Raw genomic sequence first — 18741 nt, forward strand, 5'->3', positions numbered from 1 at the left:
ATTCTTATACATAAGTAAAGTTATAGCATACAGTTTGGATACAGATTGCAACAGATGCATTTTACGTACCTAAAGATAAATCAACGATGTAATTACACAGATCACTATACAGTTGGACTAGCAGATGTTCGAAGCTGAATCTCCCGCTGGCTGAAAGTTTCTCTTTGTAATTGCTACGACCAATTTTTCTGGCTTAACATGATGGTGGTAACAACTGGTTGACAACCTTCTTCCAGTCTAGCGTTCATATTTTTATGTATAATTACAAGATTGCAACAGCATGAATACTCTATTCTGTTGAAGTCTTTACTGCAAAACTACTTATCAAAACTTTCTAATTAAAATATTATTTTTATTTATGTTTTAATTAGATGGGTTTCAAAGGGGAGGTGGCTGTTAATATTTTTTTAACATGTCTCTATGTTAGGATTAAAAAGTTTAGAAAGTAGTAGAACTAATTATTATTCTCTTTCTTTATTTAAGGACCGCTAATCAGTAAGGATCCAATGCTGCAACATATGCCTAATGTGGCTCTGTCGTTATTTCTGCTGATCGAAAAGCATAAACCAGACTCTTTTTGGAAGCCTTATATATCAATCCTACCTTCAGAATACACCACCGTATTGTATTTCAAACCGGAAGACTTTCAGGAACTTAAAGGTTCTCCTTCATTAGGTAAAAAGGAATCCTTTAATCTTTAATGTATTATTTTTGTATTGTGAAAAAGTTCATATTAATTAATAAAAAATAAAGTGTACATGTCTGAACTCTTTTTGAATATATAGCAAAATAACATTACATTTCTGATATGAAGAAGAAAAAAATCGAATTGTTTGAACTGATAATGAAGTTGAGAAGTTTCTCCCGATGATGCTTGTCAAATTAAAATATGATGCAAAGCAAAGAATTGTCACTCAGAAATACGCAAATTCAGTTTTAAAATTTGATCACTGAGGAATATACTGTGGTAAATTAAAATGCTCTGCCATTGTACAGTTTGGCAACAAAAGCACTTACATATCTACACTCCGCGGGGCGTGGACCAATTTGAGTATGGTTTCTAAATAATACAAAAAATCTATGAAAAGGCAACATTGTCGCGTTTGTAAATCTTTATATTTAGTGCAGCCGAGCGTCTATATGTAATTTCTGAACTGATGCTACAATATATGTCAGTGAATGATACGTGTCCCTTCATGAGCATTTAGACTTCTTTAGCCAATAGAGCACAATCGCGGAATATGGAATTTAAATAAATAAATTTAATTTTCAACACACAGTCGTCAGCAAAATATGCATAGTTTCTCCTACATGTTCTCGTGACTACAACTTTGGAATAAGTAGACGGATTAGGTGCCTCATCGTAGAGGAAACATAAACTATATATATATGTAAACTTATTGTAAACATAATCACATTGTCACATAATCACTTACTGTAAACGTAATCTGTTCTCCGAAAGTTATTAACAATAGAACATGTAGGAAAGAAGTGTGTATTTTGCTTGTGACTTACATTTAAATTAAATAGGATATACAGTGAAATCTTTAACTTGCCATCTCTCTTAGTTGGTTACCTGTGTGACCTGGAGTAATTTTTTGTTGAACCTGTGTTTTGCGAAAAGATATACACTAGTTGTTGAGTGATTTTTTTTGAACCTGTGTGTTGCCATAAGATATGGATTGCTTGTTACTCTATAAGCTGACCATCTGTCTACCTTGGAATTGGGTTGCATTGAACCAAATCTGTTTATATAGATTTATCGTGATTTTTTTTTCGGAGGGTCAATGTATCCAAGGGTAACGTTAAGAGTAACTTGCCCCAAAATACAGGAGGTATTGGCAGGTTTATTTATTTATTTATTTTTGTCTAGATTTATGAAGAGATCGGCGCTTTTCATTCTAAAGTTTCAAAATATTTGGAAACCTGGTCCAGATTAAATTTATTGAGCTATGAATGACCTTTGTTCTCTTAACGAATGCGAAATATTTTTCTTCTGGAGACCTCTTACAAGACGATTACAAATGATGATCCGATTCATGTTGCAAAATGTAAAGAAAGAAGATTGATATGTCGACGTAAACTTCGTTAAGATTTAAACTATTGCTGTTTCTTGAATTTCAACTCATTCAGAGTGTAAATTTTTAAAGAATTATAATATTGTATCCTTTACCTATACTTAACGACTAGTTCCTGCTAGTTCTAACTTCATCAGGTTAATTTATTTAGCTTCTAAAGTTCTAAAAGTTGACTTAAACTTCGTGAAAACCGTATTTCTGCATTTTAGGTCGCCAGCTTGTTAAAAACTGTAAAATTTCTGATTGTAGTGACCACTTGTGAGTTCACTATTATATAATTAATTTTATATAATGGATATTTGTTTCAGTTGTGTAGTTATTTTGTACTTGCTGGTATATTACTTTTTTCGCCTCTTTTGTTCATGTAATTCATTTTTACTTCACTTCTAATGACTCCTGTAATCTGTTAGCAGTGTTTCATAAATTATGATGGGGTATCTTCTTTTTATCCGTTTCTTTCTCCTATAAGCAAAAGTACAGCTTTAGTTTTCAATGTTCGTTTGTTAGTGTGAAAGAAGTAGTCATTAACTTAATTTTTTCCTTCATAAAGTGTGGATTAAGATGCAGAGGTTTTCAAAGATGTCGTTGTGTATATATATTTTACTGATCATGCGTATGAATAAATATATATTTTTTCCCTATTTCAGAACCAGCGTTGAAGCAGTGTCGCAATATTGCTCGACAATATGCGTATTTCAGCAAACTGTTTCAGGTAAGTTATGATTTATTTGTATACTGGGTTATCAAAAAACTGGGGCCATAGGGCAATTTCGTTACAAGTTAAGGTGCGAATAAATGGAAAGAGATAAGAGTTGTTGGGAGTAGATGGTTTTCAGTCTAAAATAGTGAAATTTTTCCAATCGCACCAGCCGTTTTGGCTCCACACTAGTAAGTCGCCATATGTTATATGAAAAAGCAATGATGCCAGTTCAGCAGGCTATTCCAGTGAGCCCTTATCACACAAGCAATTCAGCATTGTTGGGAAATGGATTTGTGGTGTTCCAAGTTCCGTGGCCTAACAACGTGGATGTTCCTCGTCTTAATTCTACATGTCCTTACGTTCCGTTCAAACAACATTCTGAACTGGATACGTTACTTTTTCATTCAACAGAAGGCGCCTTACCAGTGTGGAGTCCAAGTGGCTGGTACAATTAGAAAAATTCCATCATTGTAGATTAAAAACCACCTATTTCCCACAACTTTCTTCTCTTTCCATTTTTTCGTATTTTTACTCATAAGAGTTGGTCTATGGCGCGGACTTTCGATACACCCAATACTAAAAATACGAAAGTACTCTGATTTGAAGAATGAATATTAAGGAACATTATTCAGTTTGTAATAGTCTGTGTTAAGAATTTATAGATTTTATTTTAAAAAAGATTACTTGTAAGCATTAGTGGTGAAAATTTTAAAGTACGTGCTTTATTGTATGAGTTTCATTTTAATCATAATGTAGAAGAAAATACTGGGTTATATACCATTATATATGTGTGACGAAAAAGTTAAAACCAGGTATCAAGGAACGTCTTAGAGTTGCAAAAACATTTGGAACATTAATTTTTTAATAATAATAATAATAATAATAATAATAATAATAATAATAATAATAATAATAATAATAATAATAATAATAATAAGAAGAAGAAGAAGAAGAAGAAGAAGAAAAAGAAAAATAAGAATAATAAAATAATAAGAATTGCAGATCCAAGAATTTTACTTGGTGCTAAAAATGAAACAAACAAAAAAAGGCTGATTTTTGAGAATTTGTTTATTCTTTTAAAACTTCCAACACAACATGGATAAGGATTGATTAAAAAGAAATGGGAAATAGTGTTTAAAAGATAAATACATTTAGTATTGGCACAATAACAATTAACATGAATTGGCTACCTTCTCTTCCGTAAGGAAGAAACACGCAACTTGACCCGGCAATTGACAGCATGCCACACTGCTACTTGATAAGTAATAGCAGCAACTGTTAGAACAAGGTGTATCTTCACTGCTGCACGGAATGAATCCGTTCTCTTTTATTTCTGTAATGTTTTACTTTTACGCTTCTTCTTCTTCTTCTTCTTCTTCTTATTATTATTATTATTATTATTATTATTATTATTATTATTATTATTATTATTATTATTATTATTATTATTATTACCTTTTATGTTTTGTTAGTTTATTATTCTCTCGTCTTTTGGTGGTGGTGTGTTGTTGTTGTTCCAGGTGAAAGACGAAAACTGGTAAAGTTGACGAAGTTTTCGTCTGAAACATTCGATCTCCATCAAGTGAAGAAAAAAAAAGTATAAATGCAGCTACGTCGTAACGAAATAGTTAACGTTGTCAGTTGTTGTTTATTGAGGTTTAACGTCCGTTTTCAACAATGAGATTATATGAACTTGGATAAACAGTTTTTAACATAGAATCCGAACCGTCGTAATGCGTCCAATATTCTTTCGAAGGGAGACCTTTCTAGTTCAGCGGATGGGCATTGTTATCGACTTCAGCGTGAGAAATATAGTTTATTTTCTAGAGAGGTGCATATTATTCGCATTCTGCGTTAAAATATAAGTCCAACAATCTCGATATATGAAAGGAATGTTAAACTCCGAAGAAACAAACAGACGAAATTTTAATGAAAATCCTACACCATTGATTGCATCAGTAAGAATTTTCCTTGACAGTTTCTGCCACTTACAATTTCGCCTTGTTCGCTAAGTTGTCACTCGCATGAAAATTGAACCACTTTGTAAACACACTTGGAACTTTTAGTGCAAGGGCTCAAAATTGGAATGGGATTTTTTATTAGACTGCTTGTTTACGTAGAAAGAAAATTATGAACAGGACTACAGCATATGTTGCCGATATCGTCCAGGAAACTCTTACAGACGTAGTGAAATGAGTTAGTGTTTTCACGTAGCTACTTAAAATTTTGATTTAAAAAGCGTCAGTTTCTGTCTTTAAGTAAATAAACAAAGGAAAAGTATAAATTGTACATTTTTTGCGTCTTAATGACGAACGTATCAATGTGGCTTTTACCTTATAGTAGGAAGTTATGATATTAGGTATTGGTTGATTTGAGTTTTTAAATGTTTTACCTCTGATTTTAAAATAATATTGTAGTTTATTCTTGTTTTTTGCTCAGTTGGAAGGGTTCTCTTAGACAGAATGATCTGTATTCACATTTTTATAGAACAGTGTATGTGTATGTGTTTATCGGATAGTTTAAATTAATGAGAGAGAAGATCGCTCGCTTCAACAATGTATATCATCACTAGTTGTTTCTCCAGGCCCTTAGCTCGTCTGCAAATTGCTTGCACGCTGTTGATATCTCTTGGGGTCAAGTGGGAGGCAGCACGGTTAATCTGAGTGTGAATTATTAACACAACCAAGAGGCTGAGGCGTCTTAATTTCATAACTCGTAACTTTTAAATGATTTGAAGTTTGCTTGAAGTTTGCATAGCATTGTAAGACTTAGTGTGACTGACACACTGAGCGTCTTGTTTTATAATAAGGATAGGAAATACATAGAAAATATATATATACAGGGTGTTTCAAAACAACACCGACAACGTTTGGGAGGTGATTCCTGATACCAAGATAAGGCAAAAAATATAGTCCAACCTGGGTGCACAAATGCTTCCTTTCGAAGTTATAGGCTGCTGAAGACATGAAAAATGAACTTTAAAGGTCCATATCTCCAAAATTTTGAGACTTACCGTAATCGGGTCAAGACATCACTTAGGAACTAGTATGTTCCTTGTCCAAATATGCACGTTTCAGAATCCTGCGGTACTTCCGCAACAATTTTTATAGAGATAGTTGGTGAGTACTTCAAATTATATGCCCGTAGATAAACTTCCTCTATAAAAATTCTTGCATGAGTACCTTGGGATTCTGAAACAATTGATTTTTGGATAGGACACATATTAGTTCCTAAGTGAAGTCTTGACTCGACTATGGTGCCATAGTTTTGGAGCTATGGACCTTTGGAGTTCATTTTTTCATGTTTTCAGCAGCTTATAACTCCGAAAGGAAGCATTTGTTCACCCAGGTTGGTCTATACATTTTGTCTTTTATTGATGTCAGAAATTAACTCCCAAACGTTGTCGATGTTGTTTTGAAACACCCTATATATATATAATATGTAACTTAAAATATACACAAGCAAATACTAACTTGTTAAGGCTTCACAGTATGTAGTGGTATACTGTGAAGCCTCAAGAAGCTAATATCAACCAGTCTAAACATTTTTTTTTTCTGTGTAATTTTCATCCATTCTGCGCCAGTGAAACCTTCCTTCCTAGCTGTCCTGGTATTGCGGGTAGCTACCGGGGTAAATTCGACGCCTAATATAATATTTGTATTTAACAATCTGTAACATTATACAGAAGGGAACGTGAGTAATTTTCAGTCGGCTTACGTTATGATAAAAATTAATTTAACTGTATCTACTATTAGTACATCTGTAAATATCTCATTTAATTAATTTTAGTATTCATTGCATTTTCTTTTAATTAAGATATTTTTTTACCGTTCAATAAGGAGATTATCTGGCACTTTATTGTTAACTAAATAATAAAACTGGCTCTCACAGGGTTAAAGCACGCATCTGTGGCGCAGGAGACCCGGGTTCGATTCCCGACAGGATTTCATATGATTTGGATTCAACGTCTCATATAATCTCGGTGTTGAAAGGGACGGTAAGTTCTAATGCAATGCAATTATTTCACGGGATAAAGGTACCAGCATAATGAAGTCAGTTTTATTATTTTTACTATGTGCTAATTATTCCCACAAATAAATGGTATATCAATAAACTAGTAAGCTAATTATTAATATTACAGAATGCGTCAGATCCTGCAAGTGCTCAGTTGAAAGACGTTTTCTCATATGAGCAGTATCGGTGAGTAGAGTTTATTAATATTATTATTGGAATGTTGAATTATTGAATGTTTGTGCAAGTTATTAGGCAAAAATAGGGATTTCTGTCTTAAATTTATTGTTGTAATGGTTGCATGTATTTGTGAGAAAATCAAAATAAAGTGTTTTTTTCTTTTTTAATTTCACTTTTCAGTTTGGAATAAGAAAACATGTTGTGAGGTGTTTAGAATATGTTTGTGAAGAATTTGTCCTGTAATTTCAAATTTAGATAATATAGTTTGAAATAATAAGCAGCATTGCTTTTGTTTTGTTGCACTTAAATCATCAACTACTTCGAAGTATGTTTTGTAACATTATTCCTTGACATTATCATTTTCCAAAATAAAAATTGGTACAAAAAAGAAGAAAAAAAAAGAGATAAAGAGACAGGAAACTGTAGTGTTGCGTTAAAATTTAATTTCTAATTATTTCATAAAGTTATAAGAGGTTTCAGTTCCCATGTGTGGAAGTCGATTGTCTATTGAAGAAACTAAGTTTCTGTTTGTTAGTGGCCACATGTATCTTGCCAAGTTTCATTGCGTTGCCTTTCTCCTTACAGAACCAAACCAAGTGGGTTTTTTTTTTTTTTTTTTTTTTTAATCTGTAGAATTGCTGTAACAGGCCATTTTTTAAGTATTAGCACAAGGTGGACATAAGTGCTCTTTACGGCGCATAATCTCCCCATAATTTATCGTCACATTCTGTCCTTGTTCCTCTCTCTAATTTGTAAAGGTGTCTTAAAAGCAAGTTATACTTATTACTACTTAACCATTGATTTTATTGGAACATTTTCGCACTTCGGAACACCTTGATATTGATGTGTTCTACACAGATGGTAAATATAAATCTTGCTGAGTTTTTAAATACTCGTATCTTACTTTTTCATAGCAAAAAAGTTTCTTGCCTAAAATATCTTAACGGATCTTGATTCTGGATAAACAATATCATTTTTCTTTATTTAATTTTTAAATGCCATCTCATTTAGATTTTTGATCTACTCCCTCCCCTTGTTGATATCTGCGTAAATGTAAACAGTAGAAGCAAGAGATTCGTGGAATATAAGCTAAATAATGTATTATTATTATTATTATTATTATTATTATTATTATTATTATTATTATTATTATTATTATTATTATTATTGGAATCTGTAGCAGTTGTTACCTCTGTCTCGTGTCGAATTTCTCTAGCATTGTACCAGGGATGAAAGAGTTGCGTTTCCAAATATGTTGTTGTGTGCTATTGTGTCATTCGGTTAGTAAAATCCTCAATCAAAATAGGCGACACCAATTTTTGAATTCAGGTTAAGATTGAACTTCCTAATTATGAGTTCATTTGATGATTGGATTTAAATTTTGATATCTTGCTCCCTCTTGACAGTGTCATTCAATCGAGACTTGCATGCTATTGTATACGAGTATGTTTGGGAAAATACGAGAAGCAATCCATCAAATATAGGAGGCACACAGAATGTCATAATTGCAGTGTTAGTGTATCGTTTTAAAATTGCTATTTATATTATGAAACTAAATGTTGAGGTTTGTGAAGAATCCGAAAAATGGCATCCCAATGTCGAAATTAGTCACTCTCACTCCAGATCTTCAGTAATCTCTGGCACATAAACCAAACAGGGGATATAATCCAATCCCTGCCTTGCATAAATCTTCCTTCATCAACCTGTTGTAATAATATGTATGTATTTCATTTATTTTGAAAAATGAAATATTATTAATATTTCTTATTCATTGTAAAAAAATATATATATTAAAGCATGATATTTTATCCAGTTCCTAGCATTGCTTACATTGGAATGTATACTATATATTTTCTATAAAATATATTTTATTTTATAGTGCAAACGTTTATGTACAAAACTTCTTAAATAATATGTGAAATCTTACAAAAATAGCTGATGATTTTAGGCTATTATTAAACACACACAATGTGAACAATATTACAATTTTGTAGGAAAATTTTGCTTAAATACTTTTCACGAAGTTACACCATGAACTTGAGCAAACTTATTAAATATACGCTTCAGCGAGAAGGGATTGCAAATTGTTGTGCTTGTGATCAACCATTTCTTTTAAAAGCACTATGGTGATTATCTTTCTTCTTGTTTCAGTCTAAACAAAAGTCACTGCAAATAGATCTAATCGTCTTTCTATTTGTTTAAGCGCTTATAATACATCGCACGCACAAAAAGTCCACACTTATATTTTCAATGAATAACTACCTATATAGAGTCTGTAATGAACACAGGTACTACACTCACTTAATTATTTGATTAAAAAAAAAAAAAATGTTGCAGCACTTATAATTCAAGATAATAGGAATGTCTTTCACGATGCTTACCTAAAGCTTTTGCGTATTGTTCTCCATAAATAATGTTTTCGAATAGGAGTGGCACCAGGAACCCCAGCATATAGTGAGCTTGGAGAAACGGGTCGAATTACTGGGCTGATGCTTCTTTCACAAAGAAACGGGTTTCGGATTCGTCTTCGCATTTTTTGTTGCCATTTACAACATACGAAGATACCTAAAAATATTAAAATCGCTAGTCCGAAAATCACAGAGCTTGCGATAATGGCAGATTTGACTGCAGTAGGCATCGATTCTTGTGACGACTCATCGTAATAGTTTTCATCGTATACTTCATTAACGTCGCGATTACCTGCAGCACCATCTGCCTCTGGCAGGTATTCCTCGGCATCAAGAAGATTTGTTGCTGTGGATTCTGTAGTTACCATATCAGGAGATATAGGTGGTGATGTGGTTACTCTTGATGTTATGATTTGTCGGTGACCCGTGTATGGATTAATGGGTTCAAACGGATTGAATGGGTATGGGAAAATGGATGATTTCCAAGGGAATGGATTTAGAGTTGGTCGATCCGTAGTTGTTGTAGTGGTCGTAGTAGTTGTGCTTGTGTCGGGTAATATTGGAGAATTGAAAAATGGAAGATTAGGAAGAAGGCGAGGTCCTCGTATTTCGTGAGATGATTCTTGTGAAGTGTATGGTTCATTGTCTGTGTTTGGAATATTCTTGAAGATTGTAGTTATGTGCTGACCAGACCCTCTTTCACGGTGTTCCAAAAATTCTGAAAGTGTCATGTTACGGGAGGAGAGTATATCTCCTAAACTAATTGGACTATCCGGTTGAAGGAGTTCCAGTATGTCTTCTCGAGGATCCCTAGTTGGACTAAAGTCCATATCTTCGATAGATGGTGGCACAGTGGTAGATGGTGTAGTTGTTTCATGAGGTTTTGATTCTTCAGGGCGACCTCGAAGCCTTGGGAAATTGGCTGGCCGTGGTCTGCCTGTGTAATTGAAAGGTGTTCGACGAGAGTTGAGAGGCCTTAGTTCATCAGGTCTTCTAGCACTTGGGCGAGTGATTGGTGGTGGTAAACGTGATTGGGATGAGTGTAAAGGATTGGTGGGAGGAGGTAGACGAGTCTGGGATGAATTCGGAGGATTTATAGGTGGTGGTAGGCGAGACTGTGAGAAATTTGGTCGAGGAGGAGGCGGGGGTAACCGGGAAGAGTCTCTCTGTGGTATTTCACCCTGTTCATGATTTCCGTAACGTTTTCTTGAATATGATCCGTATTTTCTATCCTTATAGTAAGAGGAGTAGTCACGATTTAGTTGTGGACTTCGGCCATATTCGTCTGTTGTTCTCTGACTAACTTGTGATGATGCTAATTGCAGCTCTTCCTCTTCTTCAATTGATTCGGGTGATTGTTGAGGTTTCAGCGCAGAAAGTGCACCTGGAGATTTAAGTAGGTCAGTCAGTGAAAGGTTTTTCTGCTGTAATACTTCACTAAGGCTTAATGGCCCTGCTTGTTTCAGAAATTCCTTCAGATTTTGAGGACTGATCTCTGTTGGTGGAGTTGTTTGCGGTTCGTTGCTACCACCGTACCGAGAGGAAAATGGTTTTCGGTATCCAGGAGTTCTACGAGAGTTGAAGCCAGGATAACCCTGTCGTGTATACGATGATTGTTTTTCCAGTTTATCCTCGGGATGATTATCCGTATCCGGAATGGGAGGAGGGAGAGTGGTAGTAGTAGTAGTTGTTGTTGTACTTGTGGTAGTCGTAATTGGTGGATCGGTGTGTGCTTCCATCTTTCGGAATAGATCTTCAGGAGCTACCGTAACCGGAGACGGTAAATTACCAGTTATACGTGAAGAATAGCGGTTACGTCCTTTTAAGGAAGGTCTCAAACGACTATATAACGATTGAGAGGTTTTGGCTTGATAAGGATCATCACTCTGTGGTTTCTGTGTGATCTCTTCAGGATGACTTTCTCGTTTAGCGGTAGTGGATTCTGGACGATGTTCATATTCATTTCGTACTGTAGTTTCTACGTGAGATGCTGGCTTATCTGTTGTGTCGTGAATTTTGTTTCCCCATGAAATCAGTGATTCCGTTTGAGGTTGCTCTGACTCATAACTTGCACTAGAGGATTGGTGATTAAAGTCGGATAAATAATCGTCGTCTGAATGGGCTTTTTCGTCATGATAAAATGGGTTGCGCGTTGTTTGAGGGTGAAAATCTGAGTCTGGTCGTGGGCTTGTATGAGGTTCTGATGGTGGTGGAGGAGATGTGTGGGGCTGTTCCGGTTCCTCATAACTTGTGTGTTTCTTGTTACTGTCGAAGGTAGATTCTTCTTCGGAACTTGTAGATTTTGGCGAAGAGAAAGTTTCGCGAAGTTTGTTTAGGAAGTCGAAACCGAAATTAAACGGTTCTGATTCTTCTTCTATATCCTGCTCTTTATCATCTTCGTTACTCTTTTCGTGAGAATCAGGCCTTGGAGAGAACCAACCACGATCACCATTGTTACTGTCATCATCTTCTACAGAATCCAGTATACGTTCTTCACTCCTGTCTTGATTATTAAGTTGTGGTTCTGGAGTTTCGATTGGTGGCCTAGTAGTGGTGGAAGTTGTAGTAGTAGTTGTTGTGGTGGTAGTAGTAGTAGAAGTAGTAGTAGTAGTTGGTGGGGGTGGTGGTTGCGTTGGTGGATCAGTTGCTGGAGGTTCTTCCTTTCGTCGTGGTGGCTCCTTGTATCGTGAGCGGAATGGTGCCCTGGACATTAGACTTTTCTCAGCTATTTTCTCTCGCAGTCGCTCAGGAGAGGTTGTGCTCCAACTTCCAGGCTCTCTGTAAGTATTGCGGTATCTTTCAACTGGTGTGTATCTGCTGTATTCAGTTTTCTTACTCTCTGAGACCGTTAAGTGGTCTTCTGAGTCCTCTTGCTTCTTGGAATGAACGTTCTCTTTCGAAGGAGGTTTCTCATCTTCCTCAGCGTCTTCTTCAGTCTCATCTTCATCTTCACTGTCATCATTATCTTTAGCTTCATCTTCAGGATCTTCTTCCTCACTTTCGTCCTCATCCTCTTCTTCGTCTTCATCGTCATCTTCATCATCGTTATCTTGTGCAGGTTGATTATTGGTTTGCTCGAGCCCTGCTAAAATTCTCTGTAATCGAGAAGGATCTTCTCGGTATGGTGAGAGAGACGGACCGCCTTCAATAAGTCCTGCCAAAGGTATAGGAAGCAGTGGGCGCCCTTTTCCTCCAGGATGGCGCCAGATGGCAGCATTTCCTCGTGAATCTTCTTCATCTTTCTCTTCTGTACTGGATTGGCCTTTGGAGTATTGGTTTTGTGAACGATATCTGTAAAAGAAATAAAAGTAGATATATATATATAGAATTTTCTTTCTCTTATAGGAAAGATCAAACTGTATTGCGAATCAGAAATAGAAAAGCTACATTCATTGAGTACTCTCATGAAATGTTTTAACATAGCGATTCCAAGTTCTTTCTTTTCAGTTTAGTTTAAATCTATAAGAATATTTATGACATCATAAATGACGGGATTCTGTCCACTAAGCAAACCTTTGAAAACATCACTTGATTTTTTTTACATTTTTTCTTCATATAATGTAATATTTTCTTGAACTGTAATATTGTTCAGCATATTATAATTATTATTTTTTAAATAAAAATAGAAAGCTTTTTCCTTAAAAAATAATTATGCCAAGTTTATAGACTGAAATAGCGATGTCGTTACTTCCTTTTCGTTATCATTGTGGTCGCTGTTTTTTCATTATTATTATTATTATTATTATTATTATTATTATTATTATTATTATTATTATTATTATTATTATTATTATTATTATTATTATTATTATTTAGCTGCGTAAAACGAAATGTAGATTGTGAAATGTAATATATGCAAGGACAATAGCTATAAAATTATTCACAATTATAAAATATTTTGAAAACGAAGTGAAGTTAAATGGAACAGATACAGATTAAGAATATGGACATTACTGTTTGGATATTTTACGAGTAAAATTTAATAATTCACATATGTAAGGAATTTATTTCTACAGATGCCATAATGAGGTGGAAATCGCATAATCAAGGAATATGTCATTACAGTGTAAACTACTATAAGGAGAAACAATTATACGCAATACAAATTATCTAACATGCAGATTCACGAAATGTTCGCATTAACAAATAGTACAGATATACGATTCTTTTAAAAGAAAAAAAATTATATACTTTCAGAATAATGCTAATTCTGTTGGAGCATTTACATGTCGTACAACCAACCTGTACAATATGATGCATCGTTATAATCGCTACGAAAGTACCATAAATAAATAATTAATAAATAAATGAATAAAAAACTAGGCTTGTAGTCATAGGCGTAGCCCAAAATATTCGATGTGAGGGGATGTCACAAGTATAATACAAATTGCAAATTCTTATCATTGTTATCTTCTTTCTATTGTGTTTTCCAAAATACATATTTATCTCTTTCTCTGACACTGTCTTCTTTACATAAATATGTACTCCTCTCCTTGCCCAATTCCAAACACAAGATTCCGGTATTCTGTGTCTCCATTATTTGTCCATTTGACTGCGTCAGTTTGATTGTAGTTTTCGTTTTTTACACAAAAATAGTAAAGTATTTTCACTTTTAACCCCTCACACATCTAAAAGATCGGTTGGGACTGTGTCCAACATAATATCTCCCATCTGGGAAACTTGGAAATATGTGTAGTAAATCGGGGATCTCCCTCAAATCGCCCGTTCAATGCAATTATGATGCGGTCTTCAGGCAGTCGTTTATACATTTTCTTCTAGCTTCGGTTAGCTTTGCACGATTAAATAAATTTTTAAAACACTAGAATGACATGCAACTATATTTAATTTAAAACAAAAATCTCTACGTCTATTTGTTCTTCCTTGATAAGCATATACTCTACTCATTAACAACTTCTGAACATTTGGAAGTGATAGAACGTCATACATATAAATTAACCTTCCTTCACACAAAGATTGTTTCACTTTCAAGATTTTAGAGAACTAAAATACTTCCCATTTCAATAATACATGAAAACCTCAATGTGTGTGTGTGTGTGGGGGGGGGGGGGGTTTGAAACTCTCATCACTCCATCTATTTATCCCTCATTGATTCTTAACTGATCTAGCGATGGGTATTACGGAAAAGAGTCAAATAAATGTACATCATATTGTATCAAAACCGAATGAATTCTTAAAGAAAATTGGTGGGGGAGTAAGAAGGTAAATTGACTACTTTATTGTGTACTGATTTTGTCTCTCTGCAGAAGGAGTGATTGGAAAGCCTCAGAAAATGTACGTCATATTACGCCAAAATCGAATATTTTTAAAAACGAAAATTATCATCGAAGATATTTCAAATTGAAGTGTATGTATGTATGGGGGTAAATTTTATCCATGCCAGACTTTAACCCTAAGCTGTTGAGATATTTCTAATCCCATCAAGAAAATGTACATTAAGTTTTGTGCTAATCGAAAAAATTACCTGGTTTATATTTTAAAATTGTCTTCCATGTACATATGTAAACTTAATACATGGGATGGTTTTTATACCCCCACTTTATATTGATAGGTTGCAATCCCAAACAATCGAGTTATTTTTGCAAATGAAGGAGGGCACATACCACGTTTCTTCAAAATCGGATAAGGTTTATGAAAGTTACCGAGAAACAGACGGCCAGACACGCGAATACCTATGGAGTCGAATAGTGCAGAAGCTTCGTTACCTCGCTTCAATAATATACATTTTCTTTGACTCTTTTCCGTAACCCCAGTGCTTGGGATTAAAATCGGTCAAGAATGAGTGTGGGATAGATTACTTCCTCCCCTCATTTAAAAAAAATAAGTTCCTCCATAATTTCCGTTACAGCTGTTCGATTTTGGTGTAATATGTCGCACACTTTCCTTTAGGCTTCACTATCATTCACGCTGCATATAGCTGAAATCAATAAAGAATAAAGTAATGGTATTATCCCTTTCCCACTTTTTTTTTTAAAGTTCCCGTTAATTTACATAGAAGTCATTCAGTTATGATACAATATTATGTATATTTTCTTTAACTCTTTTCCATAATCACACCGTGCTCGTGGGTTTTCTCGGGGTTCTCCCGTTTTCTCCCACTTTCTTCATTCCACCATTTCACTCATCTCTCATCATCACCGTCTCCTTTAGCCTAACCGGCATAATCGTGGGACGTAAAACTTAAAGATTTCATTTCATTTCATTTTTATTTATTTATTTATTTATTTATTTATTTATTGAACAAGTTCCCAGATACAGCATAATTGTGCCATTTTACACAGGGAAATATCAACAAGCGGGAAAAAAGGAAAAATAATTAAAAAAATAAACAACAACAGTAACATCAATAGTATTAACAAAGAGTGCACAAGTAATATTATTTAGCCAGCACGCGTTTTATTGCTCTTTCAAACACCGGGTAGCTCGAAAAAATGTCCACCTCACTAGTTAGATTATTATAATAGTTGGGTACTCGGTGAAAAAGAGACCTCTGTATAATTGTCAACCTAGGGCGTGCAAGATGGAATAGGTGGGTATTCCGGGTTTTGCGGGAAGGGACATGCAAAGATAGTTGTTGAATTAGGGTTTCTGATCTTAGATTCCCATTTACAATCTTATGGAGAAACTTCAAATCAGAGTTATTTCTGCGTACTTCCGGCGTCTGGATATTAAGATATTGCAAAATTTCCTCCTTAGGTAATATTCGAAGTGCGGGAACACGAGAACGTACTATTGCAATAAAGAAATTGAAAACAGACTCAAATCTAGAGAGATGTGTAGGTGCGGCCATGGCCCATATGGGAGAGCAGTATTCGATCTTGGGTGCTATAAGAGTTTTATAGAATGTTGTTAATGATGCCACAGTACGTAGTTCAGTGAATCGGTAAAGAAGCCCCAGCATACGCATTGACTTCTTAACAATTGAGGAGATGTGCTCTGAGAACGAGAGTATCGAATCAAAGATGACACCAAGATCATTATGACTGGCAGAATGTGTTATAGGGGAATCGTTAATATGGTATTTGGAGGGAACAGGAGACTTTTTCAGAGTAATTGTTATAACGTCACATTTCTTACTGTTAAGTTTCAATTGCCACATTTCACACCAGTCTACAAGATAATTTATGTCTTCCTGTAGGGCAATTGTGTCATGGAAACATGATATTTCTCTATATAATTTGCAATCGTCAGCAAAAAGCAAAAGGCCACTAGGATTAACTGATAGGTGAGAGTAGAGATCGTCCATATACAGGACAAATAGCAGGGGCCCTAGTACGCTTCCCTGAGGCACCCCCGAGATCACAGGTTGGGGGTTAGAAGTCGCCCCTGAAAGAACAACTTTCTGTTTACGGCCCTTTAGATAGCTGGTGATTAAAGAGAGAAATTTACCATGTACATTAAACCTATTGGAAAGCTTGTGGAGAAGAAGAATGTGACTGACAGAATCAAAGGCCTTTGAGAGATCAAAATAAATGACATCTAATTGAGTATTGTTATTTATACATTGAACTGCACAGGAAAGAAGAGTACTTAAGTTTGTGAGACTTGAGCTTTTCGGTAGAAAGCCATGCTGAGAAGTGTGAATGTAAGGCGACGTGAATTTGAGAAGCCTGTCTTTGATTATTTTTTCGCAGATAATAGATATTACAGAAAGAAGAGATATTGGCCTATAGGAGGATACTTGATCTTTAAGTCCTGATTTATATATTGGGGTCACATGAGCTAATTTCCAGCTGGTGGGATAATATCCTTCTCTGAAGCATCTATTGAATAGGATGGATAAAGGAACTGAAATAGCTGAAGCAGTTTTATTAAGATAGAGAGAGCCAATGTTGTCAGGCCCAAGAGATCTATGTGGAGAAAGCGACTGCAAGAGAACCAAAACCTCACCCGGGGTGGTAGAGAGATCTGATAAGGTGTTAGTACAAATGGGGAGGAGGGGGGGAAGATGGGTTGTAGGGGGAAAGGCGGTAAATGTTTTACAGAAGTAGTTATTAAAAAGGTCGGGTCTCTGACCATCACTAGCTTCAAAATTCTCGTCATGAACTGTTGCTGGTATGCCGGGAGATTTCGATCGAGATTTAATTACTGTCCAAAATAGTTTAGGGTTGCTAACAGTAAAATCACCAATTGAGTCCATGTATTCAAAGTACTTACGTCGCTCCATAATCCCCTGTGCTTGGGATTAAAATCATTCAAGAATTTTGCTCTCTAAGTGGGGTATAGATTACTCCCCGCCCCTTCCTTTATAAAAATAATGATGTAAGATATCTTCATGGAAAATGGAGTATATTTTTTGAGGGTTCAAAATCATTTCCACTACTTAGATTTAAAATCAATCGAGAACGACAGTGTGAACCTCCTCCTCCCCTGATTTAAAAAAAAATATATATATGTTCTATTATAACTTTTGTAAATATTATTCGATTTTAACACAGTATAATGTATGTGTTTACTGACGTTTTCAGATAATTCCGCCTCTTACAGTTGAAGTCAATCAAATATCAGGACTCACTTAAGGCGCTTCCCCCCTCCCCGATGATTTAATTTTAAAAATCTGTGATAACTTTCGTAAAAAAAAAATGCCAAATATAATGTATTTTGTTCCTCAGTATTTCCAATTATTTCAGTTCTTGCAGTCGAAATTGGCCAATAATAAGGAAGCGCGTTTTCCCCTATTTTGTATAACATATTTTTAAGAATAGTTATTAAACACGCTCAGATTTTAGTAGAACATTGTGTATGCTTTGTCGGACATCAGACACTAAGGCTTACTCGTGTAGTTTGCAATTGAAATTAGTGACAGGGAGGATCGCTCGGTTCAGCAATCCACAGCATCACTAGTACATAACATTTTATTCACCTAATTACTTTTTTCTTGTTTTTTTTTTCTTTTCTTTTTTTTTTTTTTTTTTTGTAAAAGTATTTAGTTTACATTAATGTTTGCAATCCGGAACATAAGCCAATCCTGTTTCTACTTTGCATTTAGATTCTTAGCCTGTGTTGTTGAGAAAAGAAATTGACGATTATCATGGCAACAAAAAAGATGTGACATCGTGCTCTTTCAGTCCCTTATTATTATTGTTAGTAGTAACAATACCAATCTAATTGCTTGACTTGTGCTTATGGTGTACGTGGTCTCAAGTTCGATTTTCGGTGTTGCCATGCATATTTTTCGTTGTTCACTCATCATCGTTAGATAACTGGAAAACAACTGGGTAACTAACTAACTCTATGGCCTATGGAATCCGGAGGTTCAATGCCGCGTTCACAAAAGCTCTCCACTGACTTCTATCCTTAGCCAATTGGATCCAGTTTCTACTTTGTTTTCCAATCTCTGCGAGAT

The 18741-nt window shown here is 35.0% G+C and overlaps 2 protein-coding genes across 3 annotated transcripts in view; one reads left to right on the forward strand and one right to left on the reverse strand.

The window, feature by feature from the left end:
* Nucleotides 1-18741, forward strand: part of Setd3 (SET domain containing 3) — a 331102-nt gene that overhangs the window by 31269 nt on the left and 281092 nt on the right. Inside the window, exons 5-7 of the mRNA XM_081771689.1 lie at nt 484-675; nt 2726-2790; nt 6920-6978. Of these exons, the coding sequence (XP_081627815.1) occupies nt 484-675; nt 2726-2790; nt 6920-6978 (316 nt within the window). The remainder of the gene's footprint in view (nt 1-483; nt 676-2725; nt 2791-6919; nt 6979-18741) is intronic.
* Nucleotides 8723-18741, reverse strand: part of LOC145694919 (uncharacterized) — a 125119-nt gene continuing 115100 nt past the window's right edge. For both annotated transcript variants that reach the window (XM_081771687.1, XM_081771688.1), the window contains one exon: nt 8723-12668. In XM_081771687.1, the coding sequence (XP_081627813.1) occupies nt 9347-12668 (3322 nt within the window). In that variant the 3' untranslated portion in view covers nt 8723-9346. The remainder of the gene's footprint in view (nt 12669-18741) is intronic.

The sequence above is a fragment of the Thermobia domestica genome, chromosome 9 (genome assembly GCF_964235325.1).
Source record: "Thermobia domestica chromosome 9, izTheDome1.hap1.1, whole genome shotgun sequence".
Taxonomy (NCBI): Eukaryota; Metazoa; Arthropoda; class Insecta; order Zygentoma; family Lepismatidae; genus Thermobia; species Thermobia domestica.